This window comes from Trypanosoma theileri, assembly GCF_002087225.1.
Source record: "Trypanosoma theileri isolate Edinburgh chromosome Unknown TM35_Tth_32_V1, whole genome shotgun sequence".
Classification (NCBI taxonomy): domain Eukaryota; phylum Euglenozoa; class Kinetoplastea; order Trypanosomatida; family Trypanosomatidae; genus Trypanosoma; species Trypanosoma theileri.
The window spans coordinates 97,158-122,348 of NW_021639874.1; the positions used below are offsets into that span (position 1 = coordinate 97,158).

The window sequence follows — 25,191 nt, forward strand, 5'->3', positions numbered from 1 at the left end:
TTTTTTTTTTTTTTTTGCTTTTTTCAAAAAGCGTCAGTGTTAGTATTATTATTATTATTATTATTGTGGTAAAAAGTTATTAAAAGTGAGGAAGCAAGGTTAAACGTCAGTGTTTTCTTGCTTTGGATTGCTTCTTTTTTTTTTTTTTTGTTCTCCCCTTTTTAGTTTGTTTGCTTGTTTTTTATACTGTCCTATTTCAACAGGAAGTTCGTGTTTTGTTTTATCATCATTATTATCATTATTTGCAGTTGTATTCTTGTTCCTGAATGACTTTATTATTGAAATCGATATATATATGGTTATTTATATGTTTATTCCTATTCATTCATCCTAGAGTATTATCTGATCGTGTTTGATCTCTTCCTTGTCTCAAGTGCGCATGTACGGGTTTTTTTTCCCCTTTTTTTCAGTGAGTTTTTTTTTCTGTTTTTTTATCCTTGTTTTCTTCCTTTTGCTTTTCTTGTTGCTCCTGTTCTATTTGGTTGTTGTTGCTCTGTTTTTTTTTTTTTCTACTTTGTAGACTTTTACTACAGTTATGTCAACTGTATTATATATATATATATATATATATATATATATACGGGTATTCATTTTTTTTCCTTTGTTTCCTTATCACTTATTTATCATTTCAGATCTTTCTCTCTGTGTATATGTTCTTGTATACTGACCTCTTTTTGTTTTTCTTCTGATGTTCTCTTGATTTGTGTATGTCTGCTTCTGTGTGTGTTTGTACTATTTTTTTTTTTTTTGTTGTTTCTCTTGTCTTTTCTTCTCTTTAGGTACTACTACTCTACTACTATTATTATTATTACTATTGGCTCTGCGGAGCCACGCAAAGAAAACAACATAAAAAAAAAAAGAACGAATAGGGAATAGATCAAGGAACGAAGCATAAACCCAATTCCTGCCTTATTATTACCTCCCATCACTCACAGATCCCCCGTATCCACACACACACACATATATATATATATATATAGACACATCCCTCTCTCTCTCTCTCTCTCTCTCTCTCTCTCTCTCTCTGTGTAGATGCAGCCGCAGGATGAACTCGGGGTTCGCGCAGCCCTCGCGGCCCCGCCCTTCTCCGCCTTCTGCGCCCTAAAAAGCGACGAGCCCCCGCGCCGCGGCTCCCTGGCGGCCCTCTGCGGCGGCGATCCCGCCCAGCGACCGGCGGCGGCCCCGGCCTTCGAGCAGCAGTACCGCAGCCGCCTCCCGCTCCTGCCAACCACCGTGGAGGCGTACGGCCGGTCCGCCGCGGGGGTGGTGGTCGAGCAGAGTCACCTGCGCACACCGATGGCATTAGAGAAGAGTATGCACTTCCTTGTGCATCACTACTTGCGTGAACCACACACACCGGCGGTATTTCTGGCGCCTTTTGATGTTTGGCGGCATTTGTGGGATCGTATGCGACAGGTTCGAACCAATTGGGTACCACAACTACCACCTGTAGGGACAGAGTGTTCATACGATTATAACTACAGGAGTAGTGGTAATAGTAGTAATAGTAATAATGGTGAAGAGAATGAAAACACTGTAGATGATGTCGTGTTGCGTACAATAAAAGAGTCTAAACGACGATTGCGTTGGTTAGAATTTACCGTAGCGGCATTAGCATTAGGTGGAGCCAACTTGTGCCGTACAACGCAAGGGTGTAAACGATATATGGAGGAAAAACAAAACTTTCTTGAATCTATTGCACAGTGTTTTGGTGATTTGGTACTCTCCTACCGTGCAGAACAGCGTTTACGTAATTCGGAGATGTTCTCCGCACTTATTATCTTTTATGGTCTTTCACAGTTAACAAAGATTGAAAACCGTGCTGGTTTTTGTCGTGTGATGGAAGTCACTCTTGCCGGTGATGCCGCTCCTACACATATTTTTGAACCCCCCAGTAGTAGTGTAGACTTTGCAAGTGTTTACCGTGAATTGGCGTGTTTACCACAAATGGCCAACACCCGTCATGTACGTACAGTTATGCGTCTCATTCACTGTTGGTGTCAACGTGCATGGTTCCGTTTCTTCTATTTATGCCGTACTGCCAGGCTTACAGTCTTGCAGCGGGCGATGGTATTTCATTCTTTTGCCTATGCTCGTTTTCGTGCTGTGGTAGATCTCGTCACGGCGAATGCGGTGGTGTATAGTAAAGTGCGGGTTCGTGGAGAAATGGCGGTGGATCAATTGGCGGCGTTACTCTTAATGGAACCCGCCCATTGTGTGGAATTACTAGAGACAATGGGGCTAACAGGACAGATGAGTGCAGATCGACGTACCTTATATCTCGCCCGGCATGATTCCTCTCCATATACAACACAAGAAGCGATTTATAAACATTTAGAAGAAACAGGTGGAAAACAACGTCTCTGTTTACCAACGTTTCCATCTTTTTTTGGTTTTAAAGTATGGCGTAAGGCATTTGATTTGTTTCCAGATGCACTTAATGGTAATGCAGAAATGGCAGATTTACGTAATATGACGTGTCCAGTTAATCTTATGGAATTATTAGAACCGTATTGTCCACCGTATAATGAAGATGTTGCGGCATTAGAATTGAGAGATGCAGGGAATGAATGGTTTCATGATGTCCAGACATCAAGGGAACGTATGCTGTGGAGATGTAACAAACGCAACTCATACCGTCGTCATATGAAAACCGATGAGGATATTAATAATAATAATAATAATAATAATAATAATGAGGATGGGGATGATGAGGAAGGGGAAAGAGAAAATGCTTATAATGATAATAATGATTATGATGATGATGATGATGATGAAATGAGCTATGGAAGTGATGGGAGTGATGTAGAGGAATTGGATGAACATGAGAAGGAATCAAGAAGGGCTGTGATAGCGGCACTCGATAGAGAAAGTAAATCCACTAGTAGTTCTATCTTTGATGACTATGATGATGATGATAGTGGTAATGATGATAATAATAATAATAATAATAATAATGATAATACTTCTGGAATGGTAAAACCATTGGGAGAATGGAAAGAAGAGGAAATGGAAACAACAGATCAGGAGGGAAATCCTGAAAGTGAAGAGAATGAAGTTCTGCGTAACGCCACCACACTGATTCAATCCCTGCAAAATGATAGAATGTATGCTAAAATACGTGAAGAGATCATGCAAGAAAATAAGCGAAAGAAATCCCTATCGAAAGAGACGGATGAAGAAGATCGAACAGCCACACCAGCATCATCATCATCATCATCATTAGCAACAATGAGAACAACAGAAGAAGAAGAAGAAAATAATAATAATAATAATAATAATAATAATAATAATAATAATACAGAATCCCAACAACAACAACAACAACAACAGAGTTCTATTCCATGGTTAAGTCTTCCCCCACCAAAGAAGGAAGTTGTGGTCACACCGTTGCCAAATGATCATCCCGCCAGAATGTCGCCAAGTCTACGGGCCACTGTAGAGACACCGCAGAGTGTAGCGGCTCCAACAGCCATGGATGAAGAGTTAAGAATATTGGAGGAACTAAAGGAAGAAGAGGAAGAAGAGGAAGAGGATAATGATAATGATGATGATGATGATGATGAAGAAAACAGCAGTAAAGAGAGTACTCCTCATAAACAGCTTATGGAGAGTCAAACAAAAAGAAGTGAAATAACGAAAGCATCACTTTCTTTTCCAGGTGTATTTCCTCGTGGACCAATAACCTTTCCATCTGTCCCTCCTCCTCCATCATCATCACAACAACAACAACAACAACATCCATTACAAAAACAACCGAGAAGAGAAATGGAAGAGGAAAGTAATGAAATGCCTTCAAGAACAAAGCGTGTGAGGGCAGAACCCACACAAAATCGCATTCCTCCAACTTTCTTTACACCACAACAGGAAAAGGAACGACAAGGTCAACAGTTGGATCTTAATAGTAGTCTCACAGATTCCGTCTCAAGTCGTATTATGCTTCTACCGTTTGAAAAGGAACAAGAAGAGCATTCACGTGGTGGTGTTGTTGATAATGATAATGATAATGAAAAAGAAGAAAGTACATTACCACGACGACGTATGCGATTAGAACAAACAACAACAACAACAACAGCTTCAATGATGTTATCCAAACAACAATCATTAGGAAAAGCAGAGGATGAGTCACAGACATTTGATGCTCAGGGAATGAGAAAAGTAACCTTTGCTACATCTACCTCTCAAGTCCCACCACAACCACCATTAATGATGCCTCCGCAGAGTTTACCCATCTCTTCTAAAAGAGTGGGAATTACGAAAACAGAAGTTATTACAGAGAGGAAATCTAAGAGAATGACGTACCAAGAAACTATTAAAGCATATATGAAAAAGAATCCAAATACATCACGAGATTTTAATACTACTACTACTAGTGGTACACCTCTCTCTATAGATAAGAGTGCCTCACTGTTATCTTCATCTTCATTTCTATCAGGAGTAAGTAATCCAGTAGATGAGGATGCACCACAGTGGATGCGTGCATTTGTAGACTATCTCCTTCGATTCTTTACCGCATCTTATGATGATCCCTTAGCGTGTAGATATCTCTCTGAAGTTATTTGTGGTGATCCAGACGCACAGGCACGTAAACTCGCTGGTTGGTTTTGTCGTGGTTTTACACCCACAATAAATGCATACCCCTGCCAAGAATTATTAGTACCGTCTGTAGGTAGTACTACTTCTCTTCAATCCATGAAAACACTAATACTTCACCTAAACTCGACAGTTATCGTTTTTGGGAGTGGTATTCGTGATGAGGATAATGATAATGATAATAATAATAGTAATGATCTGGATACAACCGTTTCTTCATTACATCGCTCTATTGTTCGCCCCACAATGGAGGAGAAGGCGTTATCTGAACTACTTTCCCTCATACCAGAAGGCATTGATGGTGATATCTCATTAAGAACAAACACCACCACTACTACCCCAATAGCATCAACCACAAGAAGAAGAAGAACAACAACAACAATGAGAAGTATTTTGCGGGATTGTTCACTGGGTCGTTGGGTAGCGGCGTTGCTGCTCTCTAAACGAGATGGTGCATGTCTCCTCACCTCCAGTTCTGTCTATGGCATTAACACAGAAGATATGGATAACGCTGTGGGTGATAGTAGTGAAGATAATGAGGAAGCAGTTTTGCGTAATGGTGAGAAGATTGGGCTTTGGGAGCAACTGCATTCCTTACGTATGGCCGCTGGAAGATGTTCCACAGAAATGGGATTTGATTACATACAACCTGCAGCGATGACGACAGTGACAACATCTGCAGGAGCGGCTCTACGGTGTTCATCAGGCAGATCACGTGAGGCGATGGTGCAGACTCAACTCTCACTCTACGCGGTAGACTCTCGCGATGTTGGACGTCTACGTTGGGCGTCAAGTGAGAAGAATGAATGGAAAGGTGAGAAGGAAAGAGAAGAAGAAGAAGAAAATCATTCTTCTATGGAACACCTTACCGCTATTGTAACTCTAGATGCACGGCGACCAGCTGAATATGAAGAGGGTCTTCATACACTAACACTTCTTGTGCAGCAGGCGGTGGAGCAGCAGAGTGTTTTCCTCGCGGGTGTTCTTGTTGTTTTGCATACATCTAGTGTAGAGAAGGATGTGGAGTTGCAAGAGAAAGTAGAGAAGTTCTTCTGGGATATATGGAGAGAGTCCACACATCACATGGAAACAGTGAGAAAGAGAAGAAGAAGAACAATAAAAGAGGAGAAGGAAATACCATCGTGGCGCCGTGCATATCAAGAAACTATACGTCGTGCTGTCGTTAGTAGAAAACAACAAGAAGGAGAGGAAGAAAAAGAAAAAGAAGAAGAAAAGAAGAAAAAGATGAGTACAATGAGCGCCTTACACGCTTCACGTATCTCTCTTCTTAAAAAGAAGACAGACCGTAGTGGTAGTCATGTTAGTAAAAGAGTGAAAAAGAAGAAGAAGAATCAGGGTTTCTTCAGTAATGTAGATGCAAATGAGATGATTGGCGCCAATGCGAATGAAAGTCCAGTGCCAATTCCTACATTTCTCATTATGCCCATCCGCACAGCTATTAAAGAGGAGGAGACGGGAATAACGAGAATAGGCCTTAACAACAACAATAATAATAAGAGATCTTCACATAATAATAATAATAACAATAATAATAATAATAATAATAATAATAATAATAATAATAATAATAATAATAATTCCTATGGGAAGGATGGGGATTTTATTATGAACAATGCGGAGGTCGTGCGAGTGGCCCTTCAGCGAACGGTGAGTGAACTCCTCTACGACTATGAAACCCAACGGAAGGCATTTCTGCAGAATCGATATCCACAACCCCAACAACAGGAAGAAGAAGAAATTGAAGAAAAAGTGGAAAAAGGTTTCACACGAAAGGGAGTGTGTTCAGAGAAATGGGTGAAGGTATAAAATAGACAACGTGTAAAAAAAAAAAAAAAAAAAAGAAATGGAGAAGGAAAGAAATGGAAAGAACTTTTGTTATTAGGTTTTTTTTTTCTACTTTTGCTTCTGTTAATCTTTTTTGTTTGTTTGTTTGTTCTTGTTTTCTTTCTCTTTTTAGTAGGGTATGTATCTTTCTATTGTTGCTTTTTAGATAAGAATAATTATTTTTTTTTCTTTCTTTCTTTCTTTCTTTCTTTCTCTTTCTCTCTCTTTTTTTCTTCTCTAAGTATACATTTATCCATAGACTATAGAAGAAAGGTCATTACTTCACATCAACTTACTTACTTGCTTTGTTCATATTATTACTGAATATCCACAGAGAGAAAAGCGAAAAAAGAAAAAAAAAACAAGATAACATTTAAACAACAACAACATCGAAAAGAAGAAGAAATACAACTGTCATAGCCTTGAGAGGAAAGAAAAGAAAAAAAAAAGAAAAAAAAAAAAGAAAGCGAAGGGATAAGAGAAATGGTGTATCTACTCGCCAGGAGTGTTGTCCTCTGTCTATTGCTGGATCAACGCGGCCAACCCGCTGTTGTGCGGGAGTTTGTGCGTGAGGAGTGGAACTTACTGCAGGAAGTCCTACTGCCATCGGAACTTCAACACATACTGTGGCTATGGCGTCGATTGGCAAATGAAGTGGAAATGAAAGAACAACAACAACAACAATCGCTTACGAATAATAATAATAATAATAATAATAATAATAATAATAATAATAATAATAATAATACCACTACGACTACTACTACAACAACAACTACTACTACCACTAATAACAATAATAACACTAATAATATTAATAATAATACGACTACGACTACTACTACCACTACCACTACTACTACTAATAATAACAATAATAATAATAATGAGGCTAATAATGGTGGAAGGGGGAATGGAAGTGATGATGACGATGTGGACAGCATGTCTCTCCCCCGCAAGCCGCTCACGGATGCTGTGGCCCAACTCACCGTACGCGATGTTGTGCAGTATCTCAGAGATAAAGAATACTACTCCACCCATACACACTCTGCAGAGAGTAATAGTAGTAGTGGTAGTAGTGATGATAGGAGTTTGAATAGGAATATGTACATGATGGGTGAAGAGAAAAGATTCCAGTGTATAACGGCAGAGCAGTTGTGGGTAATGAAGCGTCTGGCCATACTTGTACGTCGTGCAGTGGCTCTGCAAGTCCAACATGTGCTCCCATCGCCTAATACTAAGAATAATAAGAATAATAACATGGATGAGGAAGAAGAAGATGATAATAATAATAATATTGTGTTTGACCAGCAGGTATTCCAGCATGAGTGTAGTGTACTTGTGCCACTTCGTGTGTGTCGTCAGGTCTCCGGTCTCTCACTACGTCAAGTGGTGGCATTGTGCACATCAGAAGATAAACGCTTGTCAAGAAGAACAACAACAACAAAAGAAGAAGAAGAAGGAGAAGGAGTGAAGAAGGAAGAGAAGAAACGTGTTGGTTGTAAAAACTCTACACTTGCGCTTATTATAAACCCTGCGGTGCCGACCAGAAATAATCCACAACGCATTGAAAAGAACAGACGACTTGATAAGATTCAACACACTGTGCTATCACAATGCTATGAGAACATGACACGTACTGGTAGAGGTGGTAGGAGTAGTCATCATAATATTAATAACAGTAATAATAATAATAATAATACACTCCCTCTTTTCTCCTCTTATCGGCAACAGCAACAAGAACGAGAGGCTGCAGCGGAGTCCTTTGCAAGTTTTCTCCGTGATGTTTCTATTGGGTTTGATATGCAACTCATGGTACTCTCTGGTGGAGTTGTGGGATATTATTTGGCCCATCTACACGGAATGCCCACAGGGATGTGTATTGTGTTTGCGGTTGTGGGTCTTATCGGGATGTTATTTGTCGATGGTATTCTCTTTCTCCTGCGGATGGGGAAAGTGGATGCGCAGACACGGAAAGAGAAGGAGAAATTCTGGAAACTATACATCGGTAGAAGAGAACGACGAGAAGAAGAGAAAAAAGAAGAAGAGGAAGAAGAAAAAGAGAAACAAGAAAAAAAGGAACAAGAAGAAAAGGTACTGCGGCAACTGAGAAAAATCCGCAACGCAAATGAGAAAAAGAGTGATAATGATAATAATGATAATAATAAGGATGATGAGGCTGGTAATGATAATAACAATGATAATATGGATTTGTATGCAAAGAAGAATTCTTAAAATTGGAGTCAAAAGGGAATAAAGACTTGTATGTTTCCATACATTACTTATTCCTCAATCTTTTCTACATGTACTGGGGGTGGTGTTTGGTTTTATTGATACTACTGTTATTTCTTATCAATCATTTTATTATTATTATTATTATTATTATTATTATTATTATTATTATTATTATTATTATTATTATTATTATTTTTATTTTCGTTGTATACCCCCACCCCTGTTCTCTATTTCTCTCCCTCTCTCTCTTTCTCTCTCCCTCTTTATCTATCTATATATCTCTATCTCACTCATACAGAACACATATTGTGTTGTTTTCCCTATTTATTACTGTTCGTATTTCTGTAAAATATATATATATATATACAATTTGCTTAAACCAACTATATTTATTAACTCTACACGCTTTTTGCACGTAGAGTAACCCTTAAGAAGGAGTGGGACTGTGGGAGATTTTGAGGATGGAAGACGGTGCGTCACCACCTATACGTATACCTCAAGAGGGAGAAGGAGGAGGGGAAGAGAGGCAATCAGAGAAGGCGTATACCCCAAACATGCAGATCACTGCATATTATCATCAAGAAGAAGAAAAAGGAGAAAATGAAAAAACTGAAAAAGTAAAAGAATTGTGGAAAGAAGATTTATGTGTGGCACCTGGTGAGTTTGTTTTATTGTTATGTTTGGTGCGTCCACTGGAGTCCTCTATCTCTGCAGATATCTGTGGATCTTCAGATTGGCAACACGCCTCTACAGTTGGACTCGGACCATTTCTCTTTCTCTATGCCCAACGTGTAAGGGATGTAGACGGTCATTGTGCCTTTACAATTAAACCAATGATGGACACACCACTATTACCAACAGTTTTACATCGTCTAATGGTATCATGGACGAATAATAATAATAATAATAATAATAATAATAATAATAATAACACGATATCATCATCATTGTCGTCGTCGTCGTCGTCATTGGTACAATTGCAGTGTGTACAGATGGTGTCATTGCGGCAGAAAGAGAAGGATGAGTCTCTCTTTTCTCCCTCCACAGAGAAGGATACGTCTGTGATGGGATCTGTATTGCTTGTGCGAAGAGATGGTGTGATGTTTACACGTTCATGTGGTCTTCCTACATTGAGTATGCATGTACGTGGGCAAAAAAGCGAGTTTTATGAAAAAGAAGTGGGAGATGCAGAGAAGAGTGAAGTTCCTATGGATGTAAAGAGACTTCTACTGATGTTTCTCCGAGATGTGTCCAGATGGAATGTCAATATCCTCCAGCACTGTGGTGTTTTGGTAAATGGACGCCTTACCTGCCATTGTGTGAGTAAGCACGAAGAAGAAAAAGAAGAACAACAAAAACAAGTTGATTTGATTGTACGGGCCGTGTGTTATCTACATCAGAAATATCAAGAAAAAGAAGAAAAGGGAGAAGAAAAAGAAGGAGCTGAAATAAATTTCACTCAGATATTTCTTGGATGGGCACAGGAAATGTATAACTCCCTACTGACATCCTCATCTTATCATCATCTTCTTCTTTCCCGTGACAAAACAAACTCAAATACCGTGGAGAAAAGGGAAACAAATGTCAATATGAATACAGAGAGTATGAACAATAAAGAGTTGACGAAATCCAAGTCATTCCCTATACATACTTGTGTTGTGGGAAGAGATATACTCCGTGTAGGGGAGGCGAAGAACATAATAAACACAACGAACATACAATCACGACTAGATACCACACCGTTGTTTTCTACATTTCTCTCCAGTGGTGTTGACAGCAATGAGATGGGAAGGATCACTGGAGGAGAAGCCGTGTTAAAGCAAGAAGAACAAGAAGAAGAAGAATTTCAGAAGAATAAAAAGAATAATAATCATAATAATAATAATAATAATAAGCATCAATATGGAGATGTTAATAACGTACAGAAAAGAAAAACCGTCGATTGTAAATGTGGACGACATGTTCCACTTGTATCTTTTTGTAATGAAGCCATTATTGAGGCTTTTAATCTTCAAAAACAACGTCAAGAACAGGAAAAACAGCAAAAGTGGCAGGCTAACTCTTCTTGTTCTTCAGTTCCTTCATTACAGAGTGAACTCTTGGGTGGAATAAATGCTAATATCCTCTGCAGTAGAGGACCTCATATGAAAGAAATGCCTGTTACCGATATGATGATACCATCAACTATTTACCATGATCGTTTAGAAGTGAATGAAGAGATATTGGAATGTACAAATAGTATACTTTGCAAGAATAATACGAGTAAGAACCGCGGCAAAGATGGTAGTAGTAATAGTAGTAGTAGTGCTAGTGGCTTTCTTCCAAACTTTATTCATCGTCTTGTGGTTAAGAATGAGTTTCCTCTAAAAAGTCATTCCGCTCGTCAGTTTTCAAAAATTGCACGAGGTGATATATTTCCTTCAGAAGAGATGTTAAATAATGCCAATGTACTTCGACGACGCCTGCGTGAACCCGTCAGTGTTTGGCTGTATGATTTGGAACCACAACAGTTATTCTCTTCAGGTGAATCTTCTGCATCCATGTTTACATCATCATCCACTGTTTCTGGTATGTGCAGCCACAGAGGACATCCATGCTCTTTATTTATCACAGAAGCCGATATTATTTTGGTGAGTGCTTTTGGTGATGTGCGGAGACGGCAACACATGAGATCTCATGATCATGTAAATAGCCGTAGAGGTGTATTCCGAAGTAGTACAAGTGCAGTCTTTCCTCACCTTACGCCTGCTGCTGGTGCGGCTGGTAGTAGTAGTAGTCTTGGTAAAAGTAACGCGAGAAGTAGTAGTGGTGGTTATAGTAATAAAAGTCCCAGTAGTGATAATAGTAGTACTAGTAGTACTAGTAGAAGTAATAGTAGTAGTAGTAGTAATAGTAGTGGTAGAAGAAGTAGTAGAAGTTCCAGTAGTGGCAGTAATAATAATAATAATAATAAAAGAAGAAGAAGAAGAAGCAGAAAAAGAAAAAGTAATAATGGTATGAACAGTAGTGCTGTTAAGAGTAACGACAGTGAAGACAGTGGGGACAGTAGCTCTAGTGAGAGTCCAAGTAAAGTACGACACGTACTTGTGATTCCCCGAGTTTCATTAATGGAAATACAACCGTATGTGAAACCCGTTGATGGCATTGCAACTATATTGCGATTGCAAACTCGTTCCTGTCGTCGTTTATGGCTGGTCTTTCAACAGGAATCCACATTCCGTGCGGTGGAGAGTGAACTCATGAGTGGAATAAAGTCTTTTTATGGAAATCGTTTCTTAGCAAGTGCACAGCGGCCGTGGCGAATGACAGCACTCACACTCGTCGCTGCAGATGTGCTGCCAACACCACACACACCTTTTTATCAACAAGTGTTGAAAAATCTTCTCGTGGCTTTTGCAGATGTGGAGGCTCGCCGTAAACAACAACAACAACAACAACAACAACAACAATCAAAAGAAGAAGAAAAAGAAAAAGAGAAAGAGAAAGAAAGAGAAGAAGAGGGGAATGATTGGTGGTTGTATTCCGCTGCGGAGGAGTATGAACGTCAAGGCATTCCTGCCCGACAGTGGCGACTCTCCGATGCCAATCGCGAACACACGCAGTTCCCCACTTATCCATCACAGTTTGTTGTGCCTAATGCGATGAGTGATGAGATTTTATTAAAGGCGAAGGAATTGCGTGTGCGGAGTCGTGTGGAGGCACTTTCATTTTATTATGCCCCTACAGGTGCTGGAATTGTGCGGACAGCTCAACCAACTACCACGTATACATTTCTTTCACGTTCATTAGAAATTAATACAATAGATGCCTATCGCCGTGCTGCTGGTATGCGATTACGTTTACTTGATTTACGTAGTCGAATGAATGCCTATGGTAATACCCTTTGCGGTGGTGGATTTACCTTTCGTGGAGAAGGTCGATTCTGTTCATTAGTGAATATACATGATGTGCGGTCTGCGTATAATGCCCTCTGTGCGGAAGTACTAGACAGTAATCCAACATTCCCTACAGTATTACGCACCTTTGCAGCGATTACCGCCATCACACGTAAAGGGCATAGTAGTAGTAGTAGTAGTAGTAGTAATAGTAATCCATCTGTACAAAGCACAACTGTTGCCGGATTGCCTTCTCTCACATTACAGCAGCCACAACTACAACAATCCTTTAAAGCTGCAACAACGTGGATGGATTATATTTATGCACTTCTTCAAACTGCAGGAGATGCGGCACGACATGTGGCTGGTGTTTCGGATGAAGAGGCACTTCCCCCTGCAGTGAAGGGATCTGCAGAAACAACAAATACAACAACTACAACTACTACTAATAATAATAATAAGATAACAAATGCAATGTCGGTGGTTGGAGGTGATCGTATTTCTCATGGATCCTCTACGATGTATTTATGGATGCGGGCATTTAGAGCTATACTCTTTGGAGGTGGAAAGAAGAGAAATAATGGTGGGGAATCTCTCTTACCGTATAGACCACCATCCTATGCACCTATACAGAGTCGCAAGAGAGCACAATTGGTGATGGTAAACTGTTCAGATGGATGGGATCGCACACCGCAGGTGTGTGCCCTCACACAATTACTGTTAGATCCATACTTCCGCACTGTGGAAGGATTTATTACACTTCTTGAGAAGGAGTTTGTTGCGTTTGGGCATCCGTATATCACTCGCTCCTCTACTCTGCATGGACACAGTGATGTGGATCGCAGCAATAATTATTATAATAATCATAATCAACACAATAATCATAATCATAACAGTAATAACAATAAGAGTAATAATAATAATAATAATAATAATAATAATAATAATAATAATAACGGCAGCAGCAGCAGCAGCGGTGAGTTACCTGAAGGAGCCGGTGATGATTCTACAGCAGTAAATGCGAGTGAGAACAAGAAGAGTGCACCTATTTTACTGCAGTTTATAGATGCCGTTCGACAGTTACGTCAAATGTACCCCCATTGTTTTGAGTTTACAGAGGCATTCCTCTTATTATTGATTGATGTAATGCATGCTGGTCTGGTTGGAACGTTTGCGGTAAACTGTGAGAGTGATGTTCGGCATTGGGAGATGGAGCAGCGGACACTTTCACTCAGTCAATTCTTCGCTGTACTCTTCGCCACAACCATTCAAACAACGTCAACAACAACAACAAGAGAAAGCGAAAGAGAGGAAGAAGAAGAAGAAGAAAGAGGAATTATAGGAGCAGATCTCAGTACAACTGGGGTACATAGTTCTAGTGTGACGAGTAGTCATATTAATGATCGCCATCACAATGTGGATGGGAGTGGTGGGGATGTTCTTCTTAACAATGAGAATGAAGATGGTGCTGAGGATAATCATAATAATGTTAATATTAATGTTAATAATATTAATAATAATAATTTTGGTTGTAGTACTAGTACTACTACGGATGTTGGTATTGATATAAATCATCATGAGCATCAAAATGAGAGGTATGAAAACAAGAAAGATAAAGATATGATAAAAAACACTTTGGAGAAGAATGGATCTGCTGGTCCTTCCCCATTTATTCCATTACGATGTTTTTATCAATCCTGTGGTGGTGGATCCTCTCTATGTGAGGTTGGATGGTGTTCATCTCATTCAACAACTCTATCAAATAATAATAATAATAATAATAATAATAATAATAATAAACCACGCCGTCTACACATCTCACGAGATGCCTTACTACACTCTGGTCTAATTAACCCATACTTCTCATTGGAGGATAATAAACATGTGATTGGGCCTCTGCTGGATACTATACGATCTACACATCTCACTCCATGGGAAGGGTTCTTTCTACGGTATAATTACTGGTCGGAGTGGCGAACAAAACTACGGTCTTTTAGTGAGTGTAGTCCACATACATTTCATGCAGCCGCTGTGTGTTCAGTGGATATGAATAGCGCAGACTCTTCAATCTCTATTCCACATTCCACAGAACTTCAACAACAACAACAACAACAAGAAGAAGAAGAACAACAACAACAACAAGAGGCATATCCTTCATATCAACAGAAGTGTCAACCATCGATGGAAAGACGACCGCACTCCACTCCCAGTGTAGTTCTCACAGAGTCCTTGAATGCCTCTCTCTCGGATCCACGCATATCTATTCCAGTTACTCCTCCACGTGGAACTTTGATTGGCTGTGGTAATAGTAATAGTAATATGAATAATATGAATAGTATTAATAGTAATAACGCACACACAATGACAACAACAGCAGCAGTAACAGGTATACTTTATGCAGGAAGAGTGGGAAATAGTGGACGATTGGCCCCACGCACACTTCCACGTGCGGCCTCATACGCAGCGATGTCAGGATTTCAATCTTCTTCACAGTCAACACCACAAAAACAGCAAGAACCACAACAACCACAACAACAGACAAACCCTCCTGTACGGCAAACATCACGAGGAAGAGGCTACGGCACTTTGCTTGACGAACTTGATCAAGCTTTCACGGAATAATTGACTTGTTTCTTTTTTTTTTTCTATAATTATTATTGTTGTTGTTTTCATTCTTTTCTTATTATTATTATTATTATTATTATTATTTGTCCTTCCACGTTTGACTATTTGTTTGGTTTTTTTATTTGCTAACCATTTGATGGTATGGTTTATTCCTACAATCCATTTTCATTCTGCACACCCCTGCATACACATTGTTTTCATCTCTGTGTTTCTTATGTAATAATAATAATAATAGTAGTAATAATAATAATAATCGTAAATAAGTAAATAAATAAATATTGATGATGATTGTTGTGATATGATGCTCTGTACAGATAAGAAAAAGGGTGTTTATCTATTTATCTAAGAAGAAAATAAAACAAAATGGGTACGCCCAAAATAACACCTATGGATGTGTAATGGAATGGATAAATGTATGACTAGTGTAGTTACCAAAATTCCCCATAAAATACCTTTTATGAACAATAATAATATTATTATTAATAATCCACAGACAACTATGAACAAGTCCCTATTGGTATATTATATATATATATATTCCTTAATGGTTCTCAGTTGGTCCACTTTTTTTTTCTTTTTTTCTTTCTTTCTTTCTTTCTTTTCTTTTTTTGAATTTATTTACTTTATTGAAGTCTTCTCGACATGGTAAGCCATGGCAGACGAGATGGAGCCGCCGTATACAGAGAATATACTCACATACGGTTCTCTACATAAACGCACAACAGATATCATTAACCAAATTACACGGAGTCGTAATGCCGTATGGAGTAAACGTCAAGAACATCTTCTTAACGCCCAACAGCAAAGCAAAGAATTATTATTACTACTTCGTCAACAAAGTGGCTTTAGTGAATCCCCATCCGCATGTGTGGCGGAAGCACAGGCACTCATGCATCATGCAGTGATCTGCAGTGAATTACATGATAACATTCGTCTTGCCTCTTCTTCTTATTCTTCTTCCTATTCTTCTTCTTGTTATTTCTATGCGGCTGCTGAGGCCCAGGCATATCATAATGCCTCTGCGGTGTGGTTTCGCATGGAATACGAACGGTGGCAGTTAAATTTTCCAACATGTGATGATGCGTTAGCGAATGGGGTTTTGTGTGGAGCCATGGCAGCAGCGGCGTTATTGCGAGATGAACCGGATTTACGAGACTCACCAATACCACAACACGCTGCTGTACTTTTCTCTACTGCCAATAATAATAATAATAATAATAATAATAATAATAATAATAATAATAATAATAACCATCAGAGTAGAGAGAAAGGAAATCGCAGTAAGGGTAATAATAATAATAATAATAATAATAATAATAATAATAATAATAATAATAATAGTAATAGTAGTATTAACTGTGAACCAGTGATCACAGACGATATACCAAAGATGCCTAATATGCATTTATCACGTGCATGGGCGGAATTAATGCGAGTGGCGACAACTTTAGAAGATTTTCAATGTCTTGAAATGGCGGCGAATTATTATGAACTCGCTGCGGTGATTTTATTACAAGAAAAACCCCACTATTTAGATCCCCCTGTAAACACATCTGTGGAGGATGAGCAAAGTAGTCATAATACGACGAGAAGTTCCTTCTCGGCTTCTTTTCATGAACATGTCGCTGTGGCTGCGGTGAAAACAAGAACGAAAGGAATATGGGACCGTGTGGAAGGGGCATTTCATCAATTAAAGGATGTTGGTAAACATATACATACATCCACTTTACCTTCACAAGAGGAAGAAGGGGAAACGTTAAAATCCTCTTCCACACCTCTAGATAAGGAAGAAGAGAAAAAGAGAAGTACTGGTGTATTGGGTTCAAAAACACTTTTGGAAGTGACAAGAGAGGGATTTCCATTGCAAGTATACCCACGAGCATTATTGTATGAGTTTAGTTTGGCATTACACCGTGCCGCATTAGTGAGTGCCTTCACACGCGACTACGCTCGTGCTCTTCTTTACACAGATACACTTCTGCAAACATTAACAGAAGAGGCAGAACGACGACGTCCATGTAGTGATCCACCGTTATTTCCACAATCGTTTTTTCACTTCACCAAAGTGGAGAGAGAAGGAGATAATGGAATAAACAGAGAAGGGGAAAAGGAAATGAATCAGGGAGAATCTTGCAGTATGGAAGATCGCCGTTTTTCTAGTAATAGTAGTGATAATAATAATAATAATAATAATAATAATAATAATAATAATAATAATAATAATAATAAGAAAAACACGCCGCTCTCTACATTGGACTACGTACCACGACCGAAGACGACGATAATGGACAGTTTTGCTTTTCTTTTCACACATTTAACACGTTGGGTGCAACTTATTGTGTTGAAGGTGTATATTCTCCTTATTCTCTCCCTTCAACAAGAACAAGAACAGCGGCGAGAAGAAGAAGAAAAAGAAGAAAAGAAAGAAAAGAAGAAAAACGGTGATGAGGCATCATTTCCCACTGTAAGTGAGTCGGATCTATTTATGCAAGTGAGTCTCTTGTTTGATCTCGCTGGGGAGATGCGACGTGTAGGGCGTGATATTATACAACTCCGCCCTATTCCTATTCATATGGATAGTGAGAGTGAGAGGGGAAAGAGAAGAGAAATACAAGAAATGCCACTCTACTGCTTCGCACCCTATCGATTCACTACCGCAAAGGAAACGAATAATAATAATAATAATAATAATAGTGCCGATAGTGGGAAAGAAAAAGAAGAAGAAGAAAAGAAGGAGAAACCAAAGGAATTAGTTGGTGGATCTAGCCTAAGAGATGATTCATCGGGAATCCCAGAGTGTGAAAACAGAAAGACACTGCAGGCGAAAAGAATGGCTCAACGACTCTTGCAAAGTGATGCACTCCGAGAAATTCGAGCTCGAGCCGCTAAAAGATCAACAACAACAAATACCAATACCACTAATACTAATAATAATACTACTAATAATAATAATAATAATAATAATAATAATAATAATAATAATGCTAATAGTACTACTGAATTGCCTAGTCCTGTACCGTTAGGGGAAATGACAACAGGTGATGGCACCCTTAACCCTAATGTAAACAGTCATAATAGTCGTAATTCTACCACTACATCCTCCGCTGACACTTCGTCTAGTGATCGAAAACAAGAAGAAGAAAAGGAAGAAGAAAAAGAAAAAGTAGTCAAAGACGAAAAGGAAGAACCACAGATACCGCACCAAATGGATGTAAGTGATATAGACAAGTGTGAATCTGTGGATACATTGAATGATATACATATAAGAGAGATTGCGGCATCTCTTTGGGTTGTGTGTGATCGTATACACCACTATAATGATTCTGCAGTGAATGCCCCTGCTGCCCGTGCAGCTCTGCGTGTTGCTGTTGAGACTGTTGACAATCATCTCGTGGCGGCTGGGATGCGTTCACGTACACTATCAGTGATGGGCCAACGTGTCTTGCGGGAAGTGTTTTACCCATTAACAACAATAATCCCAGGGCCTCACTGAGTGTGTGTTGTTGGGGTGGTGGGAAGAAGTGAGAATAAAAAAGAAAAGAAAAGGAAAAAAAAAAAAAATTGGGGTTTGAGTGGTTGTGATGTGGAAGTTATCGTTGTGGCTGTTGTTTGCATTGTATTTGTTTGAAAAGGGGGGAAGTATATGGGGAAATTGCATGAGTATATATATATATATATATATATATACTGCGTACGAAGAAATATCCAATTTGTTATTATGTTGTAATAGAGTACATATTGCCTCTCTCTCTCTCTCTCTCTCTCTCTCTTCGTGTGTTTGTTTGTTTGTCTCTCTATTGCTACTAAGATTTTTTTTCTTGTGATAATAATGATGATGATAACGGTTGCCTTTTTCTCTTTCTTTCTCTCTCTATTAACGTATGGTATAAACAAACAACAAAAAAAGAATTTAATAAAGAATTAATTTCTCATAAGAAAATAAATAAATAAATATATATATATATATATATATATATATATATATATAATAAAAGGAAGTCATCTCCTTCTTTCTTCCTTTTTTCTTCTTTTTTTTTCTTTTTCCTCCCCTTCTTGCTCACTACTACACATCTCTTTGTATTTATATTTCCTTCTTACCATCACATTCATCTCTTCTTGTCTGTGTAGATGCACTGCGCACGGATAAGTTTAACATCTTCTTCGATTCCCTCTTCTTGTGGTCTTTTCACGGATGAATCGCGTGAGACTCGCCGGGATCGTTGTAGAGTTCAACAACAACAACAACCCTCTATATATGGATTACACAAAGGATTGGAGAAGAGGAAACAATTAATGCAGACAAGTAAGAATAAAGGAATGCAGAAGGAAAATTCAGAAGTGGATGTAAGTGTGAGTGTGAGTGTGGAAGAGTCTGATGAGATTGGAATACAGGGAAAAGAAAAAGTAAAAGAAAAAGAAAGAAAAAAAACAAAGAACGAGAAGGATATGATGATGTACAGCGAACAGGCCACTGTTGTGATTATGGCAGAAAGGGAAAGAAACGGCTCTTCACTCCCATTGTCGTCTACACTGTATACAGGCTGTAATCCCACACCGCGGGTGTATGAATTGTGTGAATCCTCTACATCTGAATTTCTATCATCACCAACACCAACAGCAGCAGCAGTAGCAGAAGTAGTAATATCCCAAGAACAACAACAACAACAACAACAACAGTGTAAATATACATATAAACAAGAGAAGGGTTGTTTGGTAGATACATGGGGTACTGCAACGATGGAGAGTACCCTTCAATCTTCAATGGAGGTGAATCGAACAACAAATGGAGCTGCCTTTGCATTTCCAAATTTTACCCCGTTGGTTGATTCCCCGTTGTCTGTACGTAGATACTCAGGCCTTTTGGTTGAACAACAATCACAACCACCACTATCACAACAACAACAACAACAACAAGTTCAATATCCACATTGTAAGCCGCATATTGCTCGCAGGTATCAAGTAACCAGCAATAAAGGGAGTTTACTCAGTAAGAATGTATACATTGATCATACGGATGAAAACGCTTTAAATTCAGAGAGCCGTATCATGTGGCGAAATGAACACGACAAGCATAGTGAATGGTTACCTTTAGTTCAACATAACAAATCAGATCATGTTCCTGTAGATCAGATCTCTACACTCTCGCAGATACAACTTCAGTTAAGTCCTGAAGTGGGGAGTATGGATATGTATGCAGGGCATTGGAATGGTTCCCACACTCCACCACCACCATCATCACTACCACTACCACCACCATTATTGGATACATCAACGGAATTGATGTCGCTTCAACAAAGCAGTATAAGGTGTCAATGGTTAGATCCAGATTATGTGGGACGTCCTCTGCAACTTGTACACAGAAACAACTGTTTGGAAGATAGTGCTACTAACTTGTATGGGAATATAGTGGAGCCAAGTACACAGTTACCAGGGAAGGTACTTTTTCCCTCATTTGCCTCCACTCATGTTGTTAATAATGAGGATTTAACGCATGAGGAGGAAGAGGAGGGATGGTTCCCATGTGTCTTGGTAAACGATCAGTCTTCAAAGCACACAGAGGATGGTAATAACAAGAATCAGAAAAAGAATAATAGTAGTGATAGTGGTGGTGATGATTATGATAAGAATAAGAAGAAGAGTAATAATAATGATAATCATAATGATGATAATAACGCTGCAGCAGCTGAGTTGGAATCTGGTGAGGAGCCACCGCTGGATATGCCTCTCTGTTTATCTGTCTCCACATTAGGGGCATATGGATTAGCCTCACCTCTCAAACAGTCCCCCTTTTGTAATACCCGAGATGAATATATTGGTTCTCGTATTCCTACACAAAATGAAAGTCTTCGTGGTGTTTACTTGCGGCATTATCCAAACAGCAGCGCACGTACAACCTCTTTCACTCAATTTGATAACATCGCTGCTACTACTACTACTACTACTGCAGCATCCCCAACAAGAACAGCAACAGCGGCAGGAGGAGGAGGGGAAAGTGCAACTTCTGCTAATATGCAGATGGATCGCTCACTGGATGCCCTCTTTAAAGTGATGGATGTACCGATAGAAATGCAATTGCGAAAGGAACGACTTATGGAAGGGGCAAGGCCAACCACAATCTCACTTGCGGAATCCATGATCTTTACAGATAGTCCACTCAATTTCACCGTTCGTTCAGATTTCCTGCAGTCCGTCTCAGAGCGAGAGAGTGTCCCTCTTGAGGAGGATGAAGAGAAGAAGAAGAAAGAGAAAGAGGAAAAAGTGAAAGAGGATAAAAAGAAGAAGAAAGAAGAGAAAGAGAAAGAGGAAAGTCATATAATAGAAAACGTGGCTGACGGCGGTGTTGTGAACAGTGGCCTCTCAAAACCGGAGTGTATTTCTCTCTTCACAGACCACGGCAATTCTCATCTACATAAAGCGGCTATGGCGGCTGCGGTGAGTGCTGTTGGGGCGATGGATAATAAATCCTTATCTCCAAACAGTATTGTTTGGAGTCCCGTCACTCATTCAATTCGCCGCAGTGGCAGTTATGGGATTCGAGATGTTGGGATGTTTACACCGCACTGCAGTGAACACACAGGGTGTCATTCCTTAGCAGATATGAAACGATTAGAAGGATCGGATGTCTTTTGGTCTCCCCTCCGTGGAGATGGCATTGTTCACTCTGGTGGGGCAGTGGGACTTGTTATTCGCAATGGTGGATTTATGCTCAGTAGAAGTTGTTCCCGCCGTACTTCTCTCACGAGTACAACAAACACGATAAGAGGTGGAAGAGATGGAAAACCAATGGTGGTGGGTTGCTGTGCTTTTCAGATGCCGACCTTTGGGACCGCCACAGCTGCGAATTCAAAACCATAACTCTAGATATATATATATATATGTTGTTTGTTTTTTTTTTTTTGTTTTAGTAGTGGCTTTTTATTATTATTATTATTATTTACATAGAGACTTCCTATCTTTTTTTTTTCTTTGGAAACGATAGATAATAAGGCGAGAATATGGAATTTATGGAAAATTTAATAGATAAATCAAGAAAACAAAATAAAAAAGAAAAAAAAAATTTGCATTGGATGTCCGCAATGATTATTGTAGTTGAGTTGGAATGAACTTAAGAAATAATTTTAAAAAAGTAAAGATAATTAAGGGGAAAAAAAGAAGAAGAAGAAGAAGGAGAAAGACCAACTTTTCTTGTGATGTGAGTTGGGTCTTTCATGATTGCGAGAGTGTATGGAAAATATAAGGAAGACAGTGGTAGAAGTAGAAATGAAGTTGAAGTTGAGAAGCAAACGAAAAGAAAAAGAAATAAAAAAAAAACGAAATGAATAGAAATAAATAAATAAATAAATAAAACGAAGGAGTAAAGTTTTTTTTTTCTTTCTTTGAAAAGGGGGCAGAAGAGCGATGATGAATAACCAAGTTCCATATGAATTGTTATTATGATTATCGTTCTTATGTATATTCCTGTATGAACGTCCTTTATTATTAGTATTATTATTATTATTATTATTATTATTATTATTATTAGTATTATTATTTTTTTCTTTTTTCTTACCTGTCTGTTATGGAAATGTGTTCTTAAAGAAAGGGATTTTGGAAGAAAATGCCCCTCCCCATACATTTGCTTTTTTTTGTTTAGAGGTATCTTTTTTTTTTTTCTCAACTCTTTTTCCCCCAACTCACCTAGAAATGTTATTCATATTCTGCATTTATCTTGGTTTGTTTTGCCTTTTTTTTTTTTCTTCTTTTCTGTTCTTCTTGTGGACACGGTCTTTTGGTTGGGTGCTTATCTATCTATCTATCTATCTATCTATCTATCTATCTATATATATATATATATATATAGAGAGAGAGAGAGAGAGTGATATCTATGTGTGCAACCGTGTGTGTATATGGACCTTATATATACATTAGATATATATATATGCAAAAATATATAGGTTGTCCATTTTCTTTGTATATATGTGCACATATGATATGGTGAGCCTAATTGTTTGAATCAACTCAGTACTCATTTGAGTTCTTTTTTTTTTCTTCTTTTTTTTGATAGTAGAGGGAAGTGGACAGCCAACTATTTTTTTTTTTTTCTGTTTCTATTGTTATTACTCTTATTACTGTTACTTCTATTCTTATTATTATTGTTGTTGGTATTATTATTATTACTATTTTGATCCCTTTTCTCTGTTGCTTTCTTTGTTTAAGTATTCGACACTCTACGCTGGTAGTGCTGTGGTTTCATTGCGAAAAAAAAAAAAGAAAAAGAAACACAAATTTAAACAAGACAAAAAAAAAGGCAAGAGAACTACAGAAGTGTGTAGTATACACAGAAGGAGAGAGAAGTGAATATACATTAATACATTTAATACATTGTATATATATAGAGAGAGAGAAGGAAAGATAGTGTGTTAGGTGTAGGAGCTCTGCGTATTATATTATTATTACTATTATTAAGAGAGAGAGAGAGAGAGAGAGAGAAAGAGAGAAACGGAGGCTCCTAGTCGAATAGGCGGCTCTTCTGTTAAAGAGAAAAGAAAAACAAAGTCGAATATATAAAAAAAAGAAAGAAAAGCAAAAAAAAAAAGGCGTAATATCAAACAAGCATTCACACAAAAAAAAAAATAAAGAAAGAAAGATCGTAGTTGGTTTTTTTTTAAAAAAAAAAAAAAGAAAAAAGAAAAAAAAAACCAATTCAAATCCATTCATTGCGTGTTTATATATATTTATTTATTTATATATATAAACAGAACAAAGGAAAAAATAAAAAAGACAAGAAAGGAATAAAAAAAAGAAAAAAAAAAAAAGAAAAAAGAGGTTCCTCCTCCTCTTCTTCTTTTTCTATTCAATCCAAATCCAAATCCAATCATTTATTTATTATTACTATGAATAATAGCAATCCGGCGGCCCGGTATGCGGCGGGGATTCCACACGGAATGCATATGAGTTACACCGCCCCTGCAGGCGCACCGAATCCCTATCAATCCATGCGCGGGGCGTATCCCATCGCCACCGCCGCCTTCGTAGCCCAACAACAACAACAACTCCAACAGGTCCAACAACAACAACTGCAACTCCAACAGGCACAGTCAATGCTGCAGGCCCAACAGGTGCAACAACAACAACAACAGGTCCATCAAACAGTGATGACGGCTCCCGTTTCGGCCGTCCATCCTCAACAGGTCCAACAACAACAACAGGTTCAAGTCCAACAACAACAACAACAACAAGTTCAACAACAACGTCCACGAGTGGCGGTGGATGGCCCGTATGGATTGTTGGCTCTTCCTGGTCTTATTCAACACTCTGCGAATCCAGAGAACAGTGAGAGTGCGGCCTTCTTCTATCTCACGCGTGGATTTGATCTCAACTCGCTTGGCATCAATGTTGCCCAGCAGCGGCCGCTGCACCCCACACTTGTGAGTTTAGCCCTCGAGCGGCCGGAGGTGCCTGTGATTGCCGAGTACCGCATTCCCGACTGCTATAAACAGGCAAAGCCGCGTCAACCCACACTGAAGTTATTACAGAAGTATAAGAATGATACCTTGTTGTATATATTCTATTCCATGCCGCGGGATCTTTTGCAGGTGGCGGCCGCACGTGTCCTCTTGGAGCGTGGATGGTGTTTTCACAAGGTGCGCCAGCAGTGGATGCGGCGGCGCAGTTCTAGTGGATTTGAGTTCTTTAATCAGAACACATGGAAGATGGAAATTGAGGAGAACTACCAGCCAAACCCCGCAGAGGTAGAGAGTGATCTCTCAGACCCCGCACATGCCAGTCTTAGCGCGGTGATTGCCGGCAGCAATAATAATAATAACAATAACAATAATAATAATACCACTGGGGGTAGTACTGTACGGGGAACAGGTGGAGATGCAGCAGCAGCAGCAGCCACAACACCAACCACCACAACATCACCTTCAGCAGCAGCAACAACAACAGCAACAGCAGGTACTGCTTAGTAAATATGACTGTAGTAATGTGTGATGGTTTATTTTTGGCGGTATATATATATATATATATATATATA

The 25,191-nt window shown here is 38.9% G+C and overlaps 6 protein-coding genes across 6 annotated transcripts; all 6 read left to right on the forward strand.

Moving 5' to 3' along the window:
• Positions 1-1,032: 1,032 nt before the first annotated feature.
• TM35_000321380 (uncharacterized protein) lies at positions 1,033-6,420 on the forward strand (the record flags this gene model as incomplete). Its single annotated transcript, XM_029028765.1, has 1 exon — positions 1,033-6,420. The coding sequence occupies one exon, from the start codon at positions 1,033-1,035 to the stop codon at positions 6,418-6,420; it is 5,388 nt and encodes a 1,795-aa protein (XP_028879889.1).
• A 501-nt stretch (positions 6,421-6,921) lies between these two features.
• Positions 6,922-8,673, forward strand: TM35_000321390 (uncharacterized protein; the record flags this gene model as incomplete). The annotated part of the gene is made up of 1 exon (XM_029028766.1): positions 6,922-8,673. One exon carries the CDS (start codon positions 6,922-6,924, stop codon positions 8,671-8,673), a length of 1,752 nt encoding a protein of 583 aa, XP_028879890.1.
• Positions 8,674-9,134: 461 nt separating this feature from the next.
• On the forward strand, positions 9,135-15,170 carry TM35_000321400 (uncharacterized protein; the record flags this gene model as incomplete). The annotated part of the gene is made up of 1 exon (XM_029028767.1): positions 9,135-15,170. The coding sequence occupies one exon, from the start codon at positions 9,135-9,137 to the stop codon at positions 15,168-15,170; it is 6,036 nt and encodes a 2,011-aa protein (XP_028879891.1).
• A 655-nt stretch (positions 15,171-15,825) lies between these two features.
• On the forward strand, positions 15,826-18,666 carry TM35_000321410 (uncharacterized protein; the record flags this gene model as incomplete). Its single annotated transcript, XM_029028768.1, has 1 exon — positions 15,826-18,666. One exon carries the CDS (start codon positions 15,826-15,828, stop codon positions 18,664-18,666), a length of 2,841 nt encoding a protein of 946 aa, XP_028879892.1.
• A 635-nt stretch (positions 18,667-19,301) lies between these two features.
• Positions 19,302-22,028, forward strand: TM35_000321420 (uncharacterized protein; the record flags this gene model as incomplete). Its single annotated transcript, XM_029028769.1, has 1 exon — positions 19,302-22,028. One exon carries the CDS (start codon positions 19,302-19,304, stop codon positions 22,026-22,028), a length of 2,727 nt encoding a protein of 908 aa, XP_028879893.1.
• Positions 22,029-24,046: 2,018 nt separating this feature from the next.
• Positions 24,047-25,123, forward strand: TM35_000321430 (CCR4-NOT transcription complex subunit 2; the record flags this gene model as incomplete). The annotated part of the gene is made up of 1 exon (XM_029028770.1): positions 24,047-25,123. The coding sequence occupies one exon, from the start codon at positions 24,047-24,049 to the stop codon at positions 25,121-25,123; it is 1,077 nt and encodes a 358-aa protein (XP_028879894.1).
• Between the last annotated feature and the right edge of the window lie 68 nt (positions 25,124-25,191).